General features: G+C 37.0%; 2 protein-coding genes across 5 annotated transcripts in view; one reads left to right on the forward strand and one right to left on the reverse strand.

The window, feature by feature from the left end:
- Ge-1 (Enhancer of mRNA-decapping protein 4 homolog Ge-1) overlaps positions 1-8,313 on the reverse strand; it is a 51,466-nt gene extending 43,153 nt beyond the window's left edge. The window contains exons 1-7 of one of the 2 annotated variants that reach the window (XM_019052658.2): positions 8,154-8,313; positions 7,384-7,506; positions 4,855-5,060; positions 3,887-4,245; positions 2,653-2,838; positions 1,518-1,630; positions 647-833 (exon numbers count right to left, since the gene is read on the reverse strand). In XM_019052658.2, coding sequence (XP_018908203.2) covers positions 647-833; positions 1,518-1,630; positions 2,653-2,838; positions 3,887-4,245; positions 4,855-5,060; positions 7,384-7,418 — 1,086 coding nt within the window. In that variant the 5' untranslated portion in view covers positions 7,419-7,506; positions 8,154-8,313. The remainder of the gene's footprint in view (positions 1-646; positions 834-1,517; positions 1,631-2,652; positions 2,839-3,886; positions 4,246-4,854; positions 5,061-7,383; positions 7,507-8,153) is intronic. The other variant, XM_019052659.2, reaches the window with a different exon arrangement.
- A 350-nt stretch (positions 8,314-8,663) lies between these two features.
- Positions 8,664-17,300, forward strand: LOC109037837 (lymphotoxin beta receptor inhibitor). 3 transcript variants are annotated; one of them, XM_072300511.1, is made up of 7 exons: positions 8,666-8,861; positions 9,618-9,741; positions 10,710-10,805; positions 11,584-11,696; positions 12,701-12,849; positions 15,678-15,924; positions 16,937-17,300. In XM_072300511.1, exons 2-6 carry the CDS (start codon positions 9,625-9,627, stop codon positions 15,884-15,886), a joined length of 684 nt encoding a protein of 227 aa, XP_072156612.1. In that variant the 5' UTR covers positions 8,666-8,861; positions 9,618-9,624; the 3' UTR covers positions 15,887-15,924; positions 16,937-17,300. The 3 variants fall into 3 exon arrangements, with proteins under 3 accessions (XP_018908208.1, XP_072156612.1, XP_018908207.1); XM_019052662.2 differs by having other exon boundaries at positions 8,667-8,861; positions 15,678-15,920; XM_019052663.2 differs by lacking the exon at positions 15,678-15,924 and having other exon boundaries at positions 8,664-8,861.
- The last annotated feature ends 1,156 nt before the right edge of the window (positions 17,301-18,456 follow it).

The raw sequence follows: 18,456 nt of genomic DNA on the forward strand, positions 1-18,456 counted from the left end.
GAAAAATGTAGTGCAAGACCGAAAAAAGAGAGACAAGTTCGGTCAAACATAAAAATCGCAAAACACCCTTGAGGTTGCCTTACTTCAAGCCACATACCAACGAAGCTAATTAGGATTTTTCAAATTTGTGAACGTAGCGTTCTTAAATATATTTTCAGCTATCAGAAAAGCTCAAGAAAACGTAATTTGGACGCATTGTGGGCTAGTTATGACCAAAATCCGGTTTCTAATCTAACAGACCTCGTATAATGATTACATAATAAAACAGGAGGTCATTTTAAGTATTGACATACATGAAAAGAATGTGGGACCTTGCACTTAAAAATTTACAGGTAAGCTGGATACATTAGGGAGCCACTCATTTCAAAAAAATGAGCTGATGAATTGACGTTCTGTGCATGAGCAAACGATCTAGGACGTTTTTCAATTTTTATAACACTTAGAGGTTCAAATTCTTGTAGCCTTTCTCAAAGAAAAACCAACTTTGAAAAAGACCCTCCAAAAGACTTAATTCCAATGGAAAGAAATTGAATTTGTTTTCTGATTTGACAGCAACAAGTGCACCTAGTTTGACCTCATGTTGACATTAACAAAGATAAAACATCAGAAAACCAGCTAAATACAATTATAAGGTTGGAATACTCACTTTTAATTGGATGTCTGATAGAACAAGATAGTTAGCAGCAAGGTCAACGCTGGCTTTAAGCTGAAGCTTTGAATTGGTTGATGAGACAAAATTGATAGTCTGCAGACAAGTCCATGTTTCACAGGACCATACTTTCAATTCTGAATTATTTTCGGCTCCTGTGATGACGAACTTCCAAAATTGGATTCTAAACACACATCCAGCACAAGGTAAATAATTTTATCTTAAAATATATTTTATGGAATATACGTTCCATAATAACAACGAGGTGGAGTAGTGCTGGATCCACACTATTTAGCGGGGGGATCAAGGCCAAAAAATTCCAAAAATGTTCACTACACTTAGGAATTTGAACTCTAATGAGTATCAGTGCAAGACTGAAGGGGAAAAGCGCTCAGCTCAGGCAGATGCATTGGAATACTGGTGGAGTCATGACGAGCGACTTATTTCGATTTGGGTCTTTTTAAACCTTATCAGTAGATCACACCCGTCGATTAGCCTAGCTCAGCATATCACAAAATCCTACATGACATTAAAATAATATCAATTGATTAATGGCCATTCTAGATGTATGAGAGCATAAGGCCCCTTGAACTAGCTATATCAATAGTGCTTGCACTTCAATTCCAGTAAATTTGGAAAGGTTTTAGCAAGTTGCGGCTATGACTGCTAAGATACATCCAAGATTTTAGGATTTGCTATTTTTTTCTTTTGCACATTACGATCCATTTTCCATATGATGAGAGAAAGTGGGAACTAGCCAATTTTTTGAGTACCCTCAATGTTCCGTTCTAAAAGTAGATTCCCACCCAAAGAGTCGACTTGTTAAAGTATTAATGGGGAAAAAAATGATTAACCGATAGATACTTACTCAGGATTATATGATTTATGATTGTCTAAAAAGAAGAGAGAGGATAATGGTTTCTTATCATGAGGAACCCACTGATGAAGACACCTTGGTTTTGTAGAATTGGCCATGTAAACCTGTAAATATTGGATGAAGTAGAGAAAAAGGCATGAAACTTAAAATCCTTTAGATAAAAAGACAGCACATAAAACGTGGGGATTCAGAGCTGGCTAAATTTTTTTACTATTTGATAGGATGTTTTCTACGACCTCAGGGGCATGAGATCTTCGAAAATCAACCTTTCTGCGTGCAAATTTTGAGGGAAGCAGGTGGAAGAGTTTATAAGGCTATCAAGAAAAGTATCATGCTCTGGAAAGTGCAGCCTTCAAAAATCAGAGTTTGAAAGAGCAGTGCTCTCTGCGTTTCTGTCCCTCTCTGCAGTGACCTTCATTATAATAAAAACTCGGCATAAAAAAGAAATCATAAAATTCCTTTAACTTCCTAAGTTCATTACAAGTACTTTTTTCCCAATGTGCCTAATGTACAAGGCCTCCTACACCTTCCATTAATTGTATTACACAGAAATCTAGAATGTTAGACCCTGCACTTGTTATTCAGATCCAAACAACCATCCCCTCCTCCTTATAGAATTACTTCACATTTTGATTGGTAACTTTCTCCATTTCGCCAAGACATTGACTTATTTCTTCAATGCTTTAACTGAATCGAAACTAAACAAACATTACGCTCACTTTCGTTTGATGTGATGAAGAGCTAGACCTCCTCCCAGGGGGAGTTAACTGTTTTCTCCTCTTAGTGTTGCATAATGTTTGGACTGTCCTTACAACCCATGCATCGATATCATTGTTTTTGTTTTGTTTTTTAAACTATTTTTTTCCCTGGTTTTCAATTGATATTTCTAATGTGCCTCATAAACACAAACAAAAACTTATGAGACCCAAAAAACTCCACTGAAAAACCCTATCTCACCCAGATCAAGTAGGGAAGAAAAGAGAGAGAAAAAGGTAATCAGTTTAAAAACAATTTTGAAAAGAAAGAAGATTTTTAAAATTAGAAGTCTGATTTGAAAAATGAAAAGCTTGGGAACATAACTGCAATTTTTATCAATTTTCTCTGATCACGATCAATTCATACTCACTTGAAAAAATTTAATTTCACCATCAAGGGCTGCTGTTGCAATTGCTGTGCCATCAGGTGAGAAGGCAGCATCGACAATGCAGGCTGAATGTTCGTTTATTTCTAGATAACCTTCTGTCACAGTACTAGGCTTGACTGGTCCAACACCATGAGCATTCTGTACCATGCCTACATTCCACAGTTCAGCCTGTTATAAACAAAGAAAAAATTACTTACATTAGACAAGGTAGAGTCATCGATATGCTACATAATATTGCAAAACACATTTTGTTCAATATTTTTATCCCCCTCCAGAAAGTAGAGGAGCGGTTATCAACATAATCACATGTGAGAAATGCTAACTCAGGCTCCTAGGGTGGATTGCATAAACCCCAATAAACTCTTAACTACCCACTTACATAAGTTTCCCATTGAGATGTAATCCTTAAAAAATCTAAAAAATATGCAAGTTTAGAATTGGGATTGAAAAAAAACTCAACTGAACCTTGGAAAGGTTCTGGAACAAAATTTGAATGGAAAATCAGCTAGCGTGTTGACATCCTTTTATCTGACATTGCAGCTTGAAGAAATTAATTACCGTAATGTATCCCATTAGAAAATTACTGGTGAATCTGACTATTGGCCCCTTAAAAAAAGCAATGCTTCGAGAAGTCTGGAATTGTTATAAAATGATAAATCTGTTCGCTCAAAAGTTATGGTCTCACGACTCTGCAAAACATCTTAGAGGCATGTTTGCTGGTTCTAGTTCTGACTGTCATATGATTTTTGACACTAGTTCAAGAGTGAGTAATAACATTACTTGGGGACTTGGGAAAATAGTGAAATTTTAGGGGTGTGCAGACAACATCATTATTGATTTACCCATATCCTGAGGCTAACTGACTGAGCACCATAACTGACATTCACATCAATGGCATCTCATGCAGGTAGCATTGAGGGGTGGTAACTCAAATCATATTTTCATCATATTAGTATTTATCCATCTACATATTCTTTCAATACAGAGACATGTTGCTACTGAAAATCAGCAGTAAGTTTCGTACCAAAAATATATGGTGGTACGTATGCTTGCAAGTCACATGAAGCTGGAAAAGGCTCTGGGCTCCACTACTCCGTTATTACTGAGTAGTCCTCTTTCAAAAGGATACTGCAACCAAAAATTTAAAGAGGAACCTTGGTTTTTAGGAACTGGCTCCAGGATCAACGACAATAAATGCACTGAAAGACCAACCAACCTTTGTGCCTCTTGTTAAGACAAGTAGCGTGGAGACATCTTCAATTATTTCACCCGGTGATTTTGTATCATCATCAGGGATAAAAGGACACCATATCACTCTATGCGGTCCACAGTAGTCAAGATCTGAGTCCTGGATGACATGTAAAAGCAGTTCACTCTCTAGCGCTGTTTCAGAGTCTTTACTTTCCAAGACCCGATGAATGAAAAGGTTGCCTTTTTCATCTACCGAGGCTAAAATTACATGGTTCATTATGTGAGCAAAAGCTATGTCTTGAACAAGTCCTTCCATTCCACGGATGAGAACACGTGCTGATGTTTCGCTGTTAATGACTCGAATCACACCCGTTGAGGTTTTAGCTGCAGAACACAAAATGCACAATTTTATGGAAGAAGTGTAAATGAACACCTAAAAATGAATTCATGGCCAATAAAAAACGGGAATGTAGTGCATTTTTAATCCAGGGCAAAACCAGAAAGTAGGGCAACCCCGCGTTTATGAAGATGCTGTAAACTTTGACATTACAAAGCGCAGCCTAGTTGCATGAAATGAAGCGAGTTACTAAAGACTAATTTGTCAACTTGATTCCTTGCAAATTATGTTTCAACACAATACTGCGACATTGGACTCAAGGTATTCAATATGAGAACATGAAATAAAAAATGTGTGAGCTCCATGACCCGACAGCTAGTGAAGACACAAGGCTCCTGATTATTTGGCAGTTTTTGCATTATGATTTTCTTCCCCATACCAGTAACCGTCCATTGATCATTATTTCAATAACTTGTGATGGTCTGCTAGTCATAACTTTTGGCATTAAATAACAGCGCAATGGCATTGGAAATGGCTTGAAACAGCTTTCATCCTCTTGCAGACAGTGAATGACCTTGATTTTCAAAATTGAAGAAGTTTTCATTATTTTTTTTTTAGAAAAATTAAAAAAAGAACAGAAATGTTGCAAAAATTACCTTTAATACCATATGCTAGGTACTTTCCACCAATATGCACAGCGAGGAGTTGTCCTGTGTAGAAGCGTTCCTCCCATACATAATCAACCATGTTCTTCATCTTGACTTGCGAGCTACCAATTTCATGCTGCCCAAGACTTTGAATGATTTTAATGTCTGTGCCTGTGATTGCTTGGCTGCTTTTGGCATCCTTTCCAAAAAAATCACTGGGAAATCAACAGAATTTATAAATTTTAGTATCAGTGAGTACAATATCTATAAAATTGAAATCCCAATGACAAACAGCAGACTGTTGAGAAATTAAGGGAAAATATTAAATAAGAGGGAGAGGTTAAGGTGCTGGCATAAAATAATCAAAATTCATTCGAACTAAAAATACTTCAAAAAAAGAATATTAAAAAAAAGGCCCAAAATACATGGTTTGAAGGAGAGGCAATGATGAAAGTTCAGTATATTTTTGAAATCCTATACCTCGAAAACAAATGAAATCACAAGAAATGATTTCATTTGACTGCTCACATTTCTCAATTTACTGCATGATAAAATTCCGCGGTTCCTGGATGATAATGATTCATCATACATTAAGCTGAACCACAGTTCTTGCTAATTAGACACAAATTTTATTTAAAGTTCCGAACTTCTTTGGGAAGTTCTGTCCCGGTTTGTCTCATCAATCACCAACACCAGTGGACAGCACTGTTACTCGATTCGACCAATCAGATCCGTTGGTTTTCCTTAGGTCAAACATTTTTTAGAACCACCTCGCGAGGTGGTGTCAAAATCACGCACTAACGTTGCAACTCGTTAGTTACTGAATCAGAAGTTCCGAACTCAAATAGAACGGCAGCTTGGAGGTTCGGGCCCAAAAGTAATACCAAACCTCTATATAAAATTTGCTTAAAATCACCCATGTACCAAAACCATCGAAATTGATGAGAATTGTAGTGAAAAACGATGTAAATGATTTTTCCCCTTAAATTTTTTTTTTTTTTTTTTGGGGGGGGATAAATTACACCCAAAACTGGCCACTGTTTTCTATCATTTTGTCATGCTTCAGGACTGTCCAAAATAAACCTGGCATTTTACTAAGGCAAAGCAATCGGTCAGAGGCACACTCCTTAGGGATGTTGGTTGTCGCCAACATTATTTAAAATTTACTTCGAGTGCATGCCAAAAGAATGGAAAAGGAAATGTTCTGATATGGGTGTCCCCTTGGGTGATTTTGAAACTCTGTTGACTCTGTGTTTTGCTGATGACCAGGTGGTGGTTGCTCAAGATCAAGATGACGCGGAGTACCTACATGATGCGCAAGCCAGTAGAAGAGTATCGGAAGTGGGGTTTGGAAGTCAGTATATCCAAATCTGAGAAGATGACTTTTGGAGGTGATCAGCAAAGCATTGAGTTATAGGATGGGTAGCAGATCAGAGGCTGCGCAGATTATAAATACTTGGAAGTGCGGTTGACCCAGGATGGAAGGACGGATCAAGCTATCAAGGAAAGAAACACCTTAGCAAGGAAGGCTATAGCGATGTTAAATGGAATCCTCTGGGATTAGCGCATTTTCAAAAATAACAAGAGGAGGATATACAATGCTGTGGTTAAAAGTATATTAACATACGGATGTGAAGTTTGGCAGCTGATGAAACAGACACAAGATATGTTAAGAGCAACGGAGATGGATTTCTGGAGGAGGTCGGCAGGTATTTCTAGGAGAGAACGGGTCCATAATGAGAGAGGGCGTCATAACATGGAAGTTAAAAATGACATCGTGTTCAACATCATGACCAAACAGCTTGTCTGGTACGGCCACGAACAGGACGCCCAATGAAAGGTTGGCGACAGGGGGTTTTAAATGAGATGAGGGAGTGTCAACTCCCTGATCGATTGTGGGAAAACCGAGGCAATTAGGCGTCGCAGAACGCCAGAGAGCGTTATAAAAGCAACTCATGTATGTATGTACAATCAAAATTTCAACCACGGATGGTGCAAAAATGGTGCCTCAGAGAAAGTTGGCAAACTGATGATTATGGATCAGCATCCATAAATGAGTTTGATGCGATAAAAAAATCAAAAATCGAACAGGGCACACATGCCCATATGGAGGGTGCAGGGTCTTTTCTGACTTTCATCGCTGAAAGGTGTAACTAAGAACTGTGAATAGTTACTAAGTAGGGCACCATTGTGTTTGAGCGATGCTCAGCAACTTTAGTATTCTTGTGAGGTAGGTGAATTTCTTGGGCAATCCGCCCATGATTCTGTCTAAATCCTTCTTTATCAACCCACTCCTGAGTTAAGTTTTTGATGAGCATGCTTCATCGGAAACTAGTAGACACAGGTATTTTTCCTTTAAAGAATGATGTAGTGGTTGAACGTTGGTCAGGCTCCAAGCAGCCATAAACGACTTCAGGTAGGAAGGCCACTCAGGGGAAGTGCTCTTCCTGCACCCAACGCCACATTTGCCAAGCATAATTCCAAAGACTGTCTGAAAAATTTAGCCTCTACCTTTAATAGAAATATTAAAATACTTACATTGTTTGAAAAATAGGCTTCGCCATTGATGTCATCGTGAGATATTACAATTGCATTAAATTTAAGTCCACCAGAGCTGTTGGAAATGAAATGATCGTAAATGCTCTCCAGAGTCTCCACCTGCTGGCAGTTAGGTGATTAGTCACGTTCATAAACGACATGGGGGTAAACTGAATGAAACTGAAAATTCTTTGTTTAATAAGTGGAACTATCTCGGTTTTTTCAAAATGATCTTCTTTTCAGCCTTCAAGAGCCGTAGGCCTCACTCAGCAGGTTGACTTCAGCTTCAATTGAAAAAGATAAAAGGGAAATTTACACAAAAATCAGGGGTGTTGGCAGTCATCCATTATCAGCCTGAATAAATTACAGATATTACTGTTGAATATCTAAAATAGTTGTAATGGGTCTCTGGTTGTAGATAGAATCCAATTCGATCCATTTTCCTGAAACACATTGGTTACTCGAACCTATGAAATCCTATTGAACGATACCGTTCAGGTCTTGGAAAATTGGGTTGAACGGTTGCTCACCACAGCTTATAGACAATAAAATACCAATCCTCCGATCAAGAGGAAGAGCAGTTTCCAGCCGGAGTGGAGAGGTGTTATGCGTTTCGAGGAAAATTGCGAGAATTCATATGATCAAACAAATTATGCTGTAACTTTTACATCAGGGTGTAGCGGACATCAAGGGTTGACATTAAGTACCTACTGGAGGCTTGATGTGAAAATGTGAGCAACCAGCAGAGAATGAAATTATGATGTGCTTACCAGCCGTCAGCAAAAGAGAGATGATAACTTGAAAGATGCCGATGAAAGAAAACACAGCACAGACACAAAAATTATGGCGAAGAGTTTATATGTGACTTTATCGGCCTTCGAGAAGCGGCATGCTTGCTTGAAGACTCAGAAATGCATGCAGAGGGGGAGGGAGACGGCAGAGGAGGAATCTCGGAGTGTCATCAAGAATCAGAAGAAATTACACATCGTTGCTGCGCGAAGGAATGCGCAGACGGATAAAATTGAGCAGACTGGAAACGTTGTTGCCTCTTTTCTCAACTTTCTTTAACTTTCCTCTTAAACTGCTTAAACTCCCTCAGTTTTTAGTTTCATAAGGGCTCATTTTGATTCTTGGGTTCAATTCTTTAATTTAATCGTCATTGAAATGTCAGAAGGTGGTTCAAACAAGTGCTTCTTTCAAGTATTTCAAAATTGTTAAGTGAAAATGACTAAATGTTTATATGGCAACATGGAAGTGATAAGCGGGATTGGTGTTTACATGTGCATTTTGATTCGATGTTTTGATGACTGACAATCATGCGGCATCTATTTTCTTACGTGGAAGTTATTCAATCTGCTTCACGGTGTTACTATAATACTCTTTTCGCTATTATTAGTTAATTACTATGATAATTTCCGAGGCCGAAACTCATATATAAATCGACTAGGGTGCATTGTTTTTTTCTCTCATCTCATCAGGTACTTAACTTCCCATTTAATCAAATTATAATCAAACTTTTCACTTTCTTGTACTACACTGCTCGGTTCCTTTGCCTTAAAATGAGCTCTTTAAAGTCAGGCAACAAACTAAGTGGTCTCTCTGTGTTCTATCTTTGCGCTGGAGTCCTACACTGCCATCGGTGCAATTGCCCTAACATCAGATGTAAATTGTAATTAATTTAAATGATTGAATGTTGCCAGAAAAGGCCAAATTTTCTACCCTCAGTAGTATACGTTGCATCTCAACAGCCTCTGATCATCCTCTGTAACTTTTTATGACATTCCGTTCATGTAATTTTACCTATATAGTAACTATCAGGTACGTTGTCAAAGTAAACTGTTTGGAACTATTTGGAAAAAGATGTATTCGTCATCAAACTGTTGACGTTGTTAGACTCCGTTCGCATCACCTGATGACTTGGGTGTTTACATTTTAATGCTCAATGATCTCAGAAGGTCAATGGATCCATTAAGTTGCGTAATGTAAACGCTTTTAGGGGATAAAAAGTTGAACTACTTGAATCGGGCACATGAAGCACATCAAAAAGCAGTAGCTTGACTGCATTGACGGTGAGAATTGTCCTCAGCTATAGTGGAATGTAATAGAGTATTTGTCAGTTACTAAAATAAATGGAGGAAACAGAAAGCAGGACTCCTACATTTGTGAATTGAACAATGTAGAGTAAAAGATCGATAATTACTTAATTCATTCATAATTTATTTTTTTTCTCTCAGGAAAGGAATGAACAGCATGTCCGTCAACTTCTTGGTGGTATCTCTTCATACACTGTCCACTGTTGTATTTGTAGTCTGCCACCAGGCCATACCGCCGGGAGTTAATCCTAAAACGTATCAACAGGTATCAAATTTTTCCCACCATTTATATCATTCTTGATATTTTCCTCAATTTTATGTATCCTGTGAATTAATGAAAAAGCATACCCTCACTAATGCACCACACTAATTTATAATAAGTTAAAGTATAGTAATTGGATGGAGAAAGGGAAGTTGTGATTGGTCCTCCCTAAATTTAAATGATCTTGAACTAAAATTAAGACACATTGTGTAGGTTTGGCCAATGATTCTCCAGGAGCCATTCAAAAGATGTTGCCTTTTGGACAGAGACGACCGTTTAGAGTGCTGCGCGCACTAAATACCTTGATTCTGTTCTCTCACTCACCATGACGTAGCAGTTGGTGTAATGACTGGTGCTCTGCGCTATTGTTTAATAGATGTAGGTTTAATCTTCAATTCTTGCTTTGTATAAAGTAAACACCAATACTGATTGTTGTGTCTCTTTACCAACCACAAAATTTATTTTAACAATGATTTAAAAGTGGGGGCAGCTGCTATATCTATTATTCACAATAAATTTTGCTTTAGTCACATATTCCATAGGAATAAATTAAAACCACAAATGTAATTTAGAATCACTCTTTCCCAACTAGCTCAATCTATTTTCATTTGTTCAAATCATTTGATTTGCAGATTAAATTGTAATTTCAAGTGGCGCAAGCTCGCCATTATTTACAGTTTTTGTTTTCTCTCTTTTATTAAAATACTTCAAAATAAATTCTTTCAAATTGGATTGGAACATATCGTGAATGAAAAACAATGAAAAGGTTAAAACCAATTGTTTTTTGTACTTGAGTGGTTTTCAATAAAGAGAAAAAAAGGGAGGGAGATGAAAAGATGCAGTGTTTGCATCCCACACAATGACGGTCAGGAAGGAATATGAGTCCTGGATCTTCAAAACCTTCCTGAAAAGGAATTTAAAAATCTCCAATGGGTACTTTTTTGTTCACCTTCAATTTTTTATCATTTCAGCCACAGCAATTCCATCAGCAACAAGTACCTGTTGCACAACAGCAGTATATGCAACCTCAAGCACAAGTTCAGCCACAACAGTTTGTCCATGAGCAAGTAAGTACCTTCAAGTAATATTCTATAACTTCAGTTTTCTTTTATTAGAACAGTAGCACAAAGAAAAAGCAGAGGAGCATACATAGAAGGTACAAGAATCTTTTTTCTACCCCAACCCCTTATCCAAGCCCAGTTTAAATGGGACATGGAATGGTGAAAGTTGATGTCCAAATTCTCAACTTCAATATATAATTTATGTAGATTCTTTTCTTTCAAAAAATTCTTAAAGTTCTGCATCACTTTTACTGAGGCCAACTTCATCTCTAAAATTTTTTACATTCAAAACACTCATTTTTGGTTTTTTTTTAAATAATCAAAGTCATAGCAATATCCAGCATTGTAACACAACTTTAAAAAAATCGTTTTCCTCTTTTTATGAAACATTTTATATTAAACTTCAAGAACACATAACTATTGTTGTTTCAAGTTGAATTGTTGCAATACACAAACTAATTGCAGTGGGCGCGCCGGTCGTAAGACAGTATGTTGGAGTTTTTTTTGCCAAGGAGTGTTAAAAATCAGCATAAAGCTGAAAATCTCAATACAGAGGGAGAAAGCTCATATGAGCTAACTAGTGTTGCACCAAACAGCGTATTCTTAGGGGAAAAATTGTGCTCATATGAGCTTTTCCCTCTGTATTGAGATTTTCAGCCTTATGTTGATTTTTAACGCACGTTTAGCTAAAAAAACTTCAACATACCCATCATAGTTGACTTAAACGTTTTTGCATTGAGTGCCCTGCTATTAATTTCTTAAATGTTTTTTTCTCGTATTTAAGGTTCCAGTCCAACCAATACACCAAGCTCCTCCTCCCAGTGGCCACATTCCCCAGCAGCATTTTCCCCACGAACAACATCTTCTTGATGCAAAAAATATTCAGCATGAAAAAGAGTGAGTATATCTATACCATTGTCTCAATTGAAATAATTATCTTCAGTAAGATCCTTTAAGTGGATCAAAGATATTATTCTTCAGCAAGAATTTAAATTTAAAAAAAATTGGTCCCTAGTTGATTTTGAGATATTAACTCTGAGATTTTATTAATTTGAATAATCAAAAGTGCTTGCTTGACTTTGAACTATCACAAAATTTTAAGTAGCATTAATGTGATGAAATTCCCTATAGTAGTAGGTTGTCCCAGTAGTAAGTGGACTGATGCTATCTATTTAAAACTAATGATACAAGAGACATGATCTCAGTATTATTTTGAAAATCAGACCCTGAGCTATCAATTGTGAACAGAATCATTTCAGTTGCTTAAATATTGATGAAGTTATAATTGTTTCAATGGGGATAAAATACTTCTGCCCACAATTTTTTTTTTTTGTACTTTTTTACTAATAAAAATTTGTGAGCATTGCTTTTCGATGCGCTTCTGTAACAAAAAGCAACTTTGACTTCGCATGACTGTCCACTGTCTCGCAATGACTGCTGTCACCATGGTAAGCAAACAGAATGAGATGATCCCTATGCCAATCATGCAAAATGGTAATTACCAGTAAGTGCGCATGGAATGCTGGTTTTTAGTGTTTTTCACATTTTACAGGAATTTTTGCATATGCAATAGGAAAGAACAAGATTATCGGTAAAGAACATGTTTTTGAAAAAGCTTCAAAAAGCTTCATGGTGTGTGAGCCAATTTGAAAGATGGAAATCAATATGACTGTCTAGAAGATTTTCAGTGATATCTCAGAGAAGTAATTCTGTGGAGCTGCACTAGAAAATTGGCATTATTGGATGCCCAAGTGCATCAGGCAGGGGTGCAAAGCTTTTCTTTTTCGCTGCTCGCTCCCTTCTATCTAACACTGTCACCTATTTTGATATTACATCAGTTTGCACAAAGCTATTTTTCTTGTTTGCTGATACTTATCCCTCCGTTTTTTATTACCTTTCAGTCACATAGCTGATCATTTAGAAGTTCCTATTGACACTAGCAAAATGTCTGAGCAAGAATTACAGTTCCATTATTTCAAAATGAATGATGCAGATAATAATGACAAACTAGATGGTTGTGAATTGATAAAATCTTTAATTCATTGGCATGGTAAGTTGGCATTTCATACAATACTGGTCATTTTTGAATTTTTGGGGTGTTTTTTTCTTTGGCCTCAATGCTGATGAACTTTAGACTTATTTGGTCAAATAATAACCAACCATTTTGATGGGTAGTGTGAAATGGATGCTTGGAATTAGAAGTTGTGATTCTTTTGGTGCAAAATCGTGAAACAGCAGGCAAAGTGAGGGCTGCAGTGTGAAGCCTGAAGCTCTTTTATCAATAGAATCTGTCGTTGCTGATTGTGGGGATCTCAAGAATTTGAGCAAAGGTGGCGAAACTCTGCCCCTCTGATAGTTATCGTCCTGTGATTATTCCCAGTGCTTCAACAACTATGCAGGTTTTCTGTTGGTTTTCAGCTAAATGTTGTTTGTGCTGAAATGTCTATGAAATTCACAGTTTCAATTTCTGTCTAATAGTAATTACCCAGAACATCAGAGGCTGTGAATTTAAAACATTTGTCTTTTTTTCAAGTAAAAATTTAAGTTACCTTCAACTTAGAATTTCCGTAAAATTTGTCTTTAAAATTTTTGTTTTATTTTTAAATTAAATTTTCTCTTGATTCAAAAATATCTAGTGTGCCAAGTTTTTCACTCAACTACTGTCAGGAGACATTTGAAGCCCTGTGGATTCAACATATTCTTGTTTTCCAACAACAGATAAAGCATTTGAAGAATGTTAACTCTTAATTTTTCTGTTGTCTTTTCATCCTGACCGATTTTGCAGTCTTCATCTCACATCACTTCAATACTGAAGTGATTTGTTCCAATTTCTGTTGGGCTCCTCACCTTCTGTGAACCTCATTTTGTGTATGTGAATGCAGATTTTATGAAACTTTCCACTTTTTGAAATGATACAATTTTTTACATTTTGCAGTTTTTTGTTTGCTTTTGTTTGTTTGTTTGATTTTTTTTTCCTGCACAAAAAGTGCTCTCTGAATTCATGTAAATGCTTGAAGAGCCATGCTCACCAAGGTTAAGATAATAACCACAGCAGCTTGCCTTGAGCCTAATGTCATCTTGCCACCTCATTTGAAGATATTGACGGTGTAAGTCGGCAATCATATAACTCGGTTTGCGACGTCGCGGACTTCCTGTCATTATTTGTTTTTTAAACGAAAAGCTACTCAACGGCAATTCTTTAAAACTGCCGTGATATTTCTTCTCTGCAAAAAAAAAATTCTCCAAAAATTTCAAGGGATGATGTCAATTTTTTCTTTTTTAAAAAATTAACATAGAGGCTGTGATTTTCAGATGCTGCAAATGAGATATGTGATTGCAGACTTATGCCATCGATATGTTACCAAGGAATGTGGTTTTATATTACTTTTCATCCATACATTTTTCGAGTGGAATATTTAATGGATGTAATCTCTTCACTAGGAACCTTCTCTGTTTTTATAATACCAAAAAATCCCTCCAAAATAAATTTCTTTGTAAGCTGATAGGAATGTAAACTGTTTAGCTTGGGCAAGATTTTCAAAAGATAATCCTACTTTCAAGATTTACCTCATCACAAGATTTTAAAAGAAAAACCGTGAAGATTTCAGAACATTTTAATAATCTTGGACTCTCACAGGCTCATAGATTAATTGCCAACTTTTTTTTACTTTCCACTATTGCTACCGCCTTCAAAAGTTGAGTCCAAGACAATTCATAGCGGTTGATTCCCCTCCAAACATTTCATCAGGAACAATTTTTTGTTTGCTCAATTTATTGTCAGACTGTGTTGGTGCACCCTTTCCTTGCGAGAATAACTGCTTTATATCAAAACGGTTAAATATTACTTTTTTGCAGTCACTCATCAACAGTGTCCTGATATATCCTCAAAGGTGCTTTGAGTAATTTTTAAAAAAATGAGGCATTTGTATTAAACCTCAAACATGGTGAATCATATAATTTTTCTTTTTGAACTGTATTTAGGTAATGCTTCACAAGTACACCAAATTAATTTTTGAGAACGAACACGAAATAGCTCATTTTTCAAAAACCAACTTTCTTATTTAGTTTGGATTCAACTCATATCTTTGAATTGCATTGAATCAAGGTTAACCTGGGGTAGATGAAGGAAAATTGTGGTGCTTTCAAGACACTCATTCTCGCTGTGACTTGCCATAATATATAAGAGCCATTCATCATCACTGAGCTTGCAGCAAGCAGTGCTCAGGTTTATTACTATAGGCATAAAATTAAACTATTTCCCTCCAAATTTTTTGCACCAAGAGAAAAAAAGACATCGTGGCCAGGACACCATCTCAAACGATGGCGGATGCCATTCTGCCATGCTAAGGAAGAATGCCGTATGAGCCCCCAGACGTTGCCATATTTTCTTCAGTAAAAACCCAATTTACTAGGAAAATTGTGGATATTTTTCTTCAATTTTGTCAGAAAATATTATCTACAAGGTCTGAGAACTTCAAAGAAAAAAATGCATAATTTTCTTCAAAAATAAACGTTTTATCCGGGGCAATTTGGCAACTCTTGAATGTTCAAATGGCGTTCTTCCCTAGCACGGCAGTATTTTGCCACTAAAAAAGAGAGCCAGCATGACACTCTTGTCTGAGGTGGTGCTTTTTTTATTTAATGATTATGTACGCCAAAGCGACTCATTTGATTTGAGCTGTGGTTGCTTGCTGTAATGCACAAGTATCCATTGTTCAAATTGCTACCATTCTTTTGTTGCTATGCTTATTTTAAATTGATTGTGCATGGTATTTGAAAAGATTGAATTCTGTGTCCACAAGTTTGTTCTTTGTTGCTTTTGATTGCACGTTTGATGTTTATTTTAGTGTGAGTGTGTTTTGGGGTTTTTCCTTTCAGAGCAGGGTCACAGAGATCCTACCACAGGCACTGTTACCAATCCCCCTGAAAAAGTTTTCAAAGATGAGGAACTAGCCAGTTTAATTGACCCAATTCTTTCAACGGATGATGCAAATAAAGATGGATACATTGACTATCCAGAATTTGTCCATGCTCAGCAAAAAGCTTATCAGCAACAACAACACCAGGGTCAACCAGGACGCCCCTAGTGATCTCCCTTGAATTGCAGTATCGTTCAGAAAAGTTGGTAAAATCCATTTTTTAAGTTGTCAAATTCCACTAACATTGTTCTGTTTTATATCCTATTCAAGTGTTATAATTATTGTTCCTGAGTTTGTCAATATCTTTCCAAGAAATCCCATTATGTAATATGATTTAACATATTTAGAGCCCTAGAACACTGCATTTGCCAACTTAAAAGAAAGTAGCTGTCCCTCTAAAATTGAGTCCTGAGTTTCATAAGTTTGTAGGAGGCAACAATGGAAGGAGAAAAAATCTCCAGATTTTCAGAAATGATTTGTGATAACCAGGTTCCTGGAATCAGGTAAGGAAGTGGAAATTAATGAGAGAAATGTATGTTGCTTGCCAAGAAGCACAAGGAGAACAAATTGTCGCCCTTTGCACACATTTATGGTTGGGTGAGAGCGTGGTTGAACTTTTACTGCACTCCGGTTATTGACGATTTACACTGTGGCATATGTTTCATTCAATGTGGACTGATATGAATTTGGTTTTAATTGGATTGATTGACTTATAGCTTATTTTGCTTACATTTATTAGACCGTGGCTTTGCTCACTTCCTATTACATTTACTAGTGTCGGTGTTATTATTCTAAGGAAACTGAATGGAGGAGTTAAAAGTCTCAGCTGAAATGTATCATTCTCTCACTTAAAAATATGTCATTATTACTCTTTTTAAAAGGAAATAATTTACCTAATCACTCTGGTGAAACATGTTTTAGAGGATTTTACACATTTTGTTTTTTAGTGTGTCCTCATCAAAACTTAGTCGTCTGGATTTAAACACTGAGAAATACCTTTTAAACTTCTCTGCCATTTTTCCTATAATACTTAAGTGAATAATAAAAATTTAGATTTTAATGAAGATGAAACATGTTTTGTAAGCTATAATGATGTTTCAAATAGGTTTAAGAGTGCATTTAAAGAAAAAGTATTTTCTACTAAACTTGAAAGAAGGAGAATGTCCAACAATTTACTCTTATTCTAATAGACAACTTCTTACTTCCTCTGTTTTTTAGGAGAAGAAAAAGATAAAGATAAGACAACAGATTCCAAGGATGACAGTAAACTTTACTCGGATGCTGAATTGGTTGAGATGATTGAACCTGTCCTTCTTGAATATGATAAAAACCTCGACGGATTGATCAGCTGGGCAGAATTCAAAGCAGTTGAGCATTCGTAAGAGGCTTGGAAAACAAGTGATTTTTGGTCAGGGTTGACCCCTAGCTGTACAGAGCTCAATTTACTACTGAAGTTATGTTGAATCTGATTCATTCCCTTTCTTTTCCCAAAGTGTTGTTCTGTTTTTCTTTTGTTAAACTTAAAGGCTTTTGATACAAATTTTAATTTATTTTTTAAGTAAATACAAAATATTTTCTAAAATTTGTAGTGCTCATTGTGTTCCCCGCAGTCTTAAAGTCTATATTAAGGTGATCTAGAACAAAAGGGTATATTTGACAACTGTAACATGGACTACACAGTTGTCCTGACCATTCAAAATCACAACTATTCATTTAGGCCACGTTGGAATGGGTCAGCTGCACTGGTCACAGAATCAAATTTTTATGATTTCAGATTAGAGATTAACAGAAAATAATAACATCTGTCCTTACAACAAGTCTCTGCATCTAATATTAAGGAACGGAGTTATTGCCCTTTAAAAAGCATGATGTATGATGTCATCCTGCAGCCTGATTGTGGAAATTTTGTGTTTGTCGGGTCGACATAGATGACATAGGTTAAAAGGCGGAGCATGATTGGTCGGCTATGTCCTATCGTGCCTTTGTCAGGAGGAGTGGACCCCATGCTTTCGGAAACTTAAGAGGTGCCATTAGCTTGTGGTGAGTTCCACCCGACATGGGTACAACAAAGCAGCGATAAGACATAGTCGACCAATCACGCTCAGCCTTTTAACCTATGTCATCTGTGTCGACTCCACAAAAACAATATTTCAACAATCAGGCTGCAGTGCAGTGAAACCCGACAGGTTTCTTCCATCTTGCTTTCATATGTGTCTTAAGTGGAGCAACTGGGGTAAATGTATTGTGTGTATATCACCACATAATTGATGAATCCGGAAGAAACCATGGCATGTATTATCGCTCATGTGGGTACACCCAGAGAGACAGAAAATCGCCAGGCACGACGCATGAGTGTGCGAGAGAGACAGAAAATAGCCAGGGAGCCCGCTAAAGTGTGCGAGAGAGATAGAAAATCGCCAGGCAGCCCACTAATGTGTGCGAGAGAGACAGAAAATAGCCAGGGAGCCCGCTAAAGTGTGCGAGAGAGACAGAAAATAGCCAGGGAGCCCGCTAAAGTGTGCGAGAGATAGATAATCGCCAGGCAGCCCACTAATGTGTGCGAGAGAGACAGGAAACAGCCAGGGAGCCAGCAAAAGTGTGCGAGAGAGACAGAAAGTCGCGTAAGAGTGCGAGAGAGATAGGAAACCGCCAGGCAGCCCGCTAAAGTGTGCGAGAGAGACAGAAAGTCGCCGGGCGGGTCGCGTAAGCGTGCGAGAGATGGAAAATCGCCTGGCGGG

The sequence above is a fragment of the Bemisia tabaci genome, chromosome 5 (genome assembly GCF_918797505.1).
Source record: "Bemisia tabaci chromosome 5, PGI_BMITA_v3".
In the NCBI taxonomy this organism is placed as follows: Eukaryota; Metazoa; Arthropoda; class Insecta; order Hemiptera; family Aleyrodidae; genus Bemisia; species Bemisia tabaci.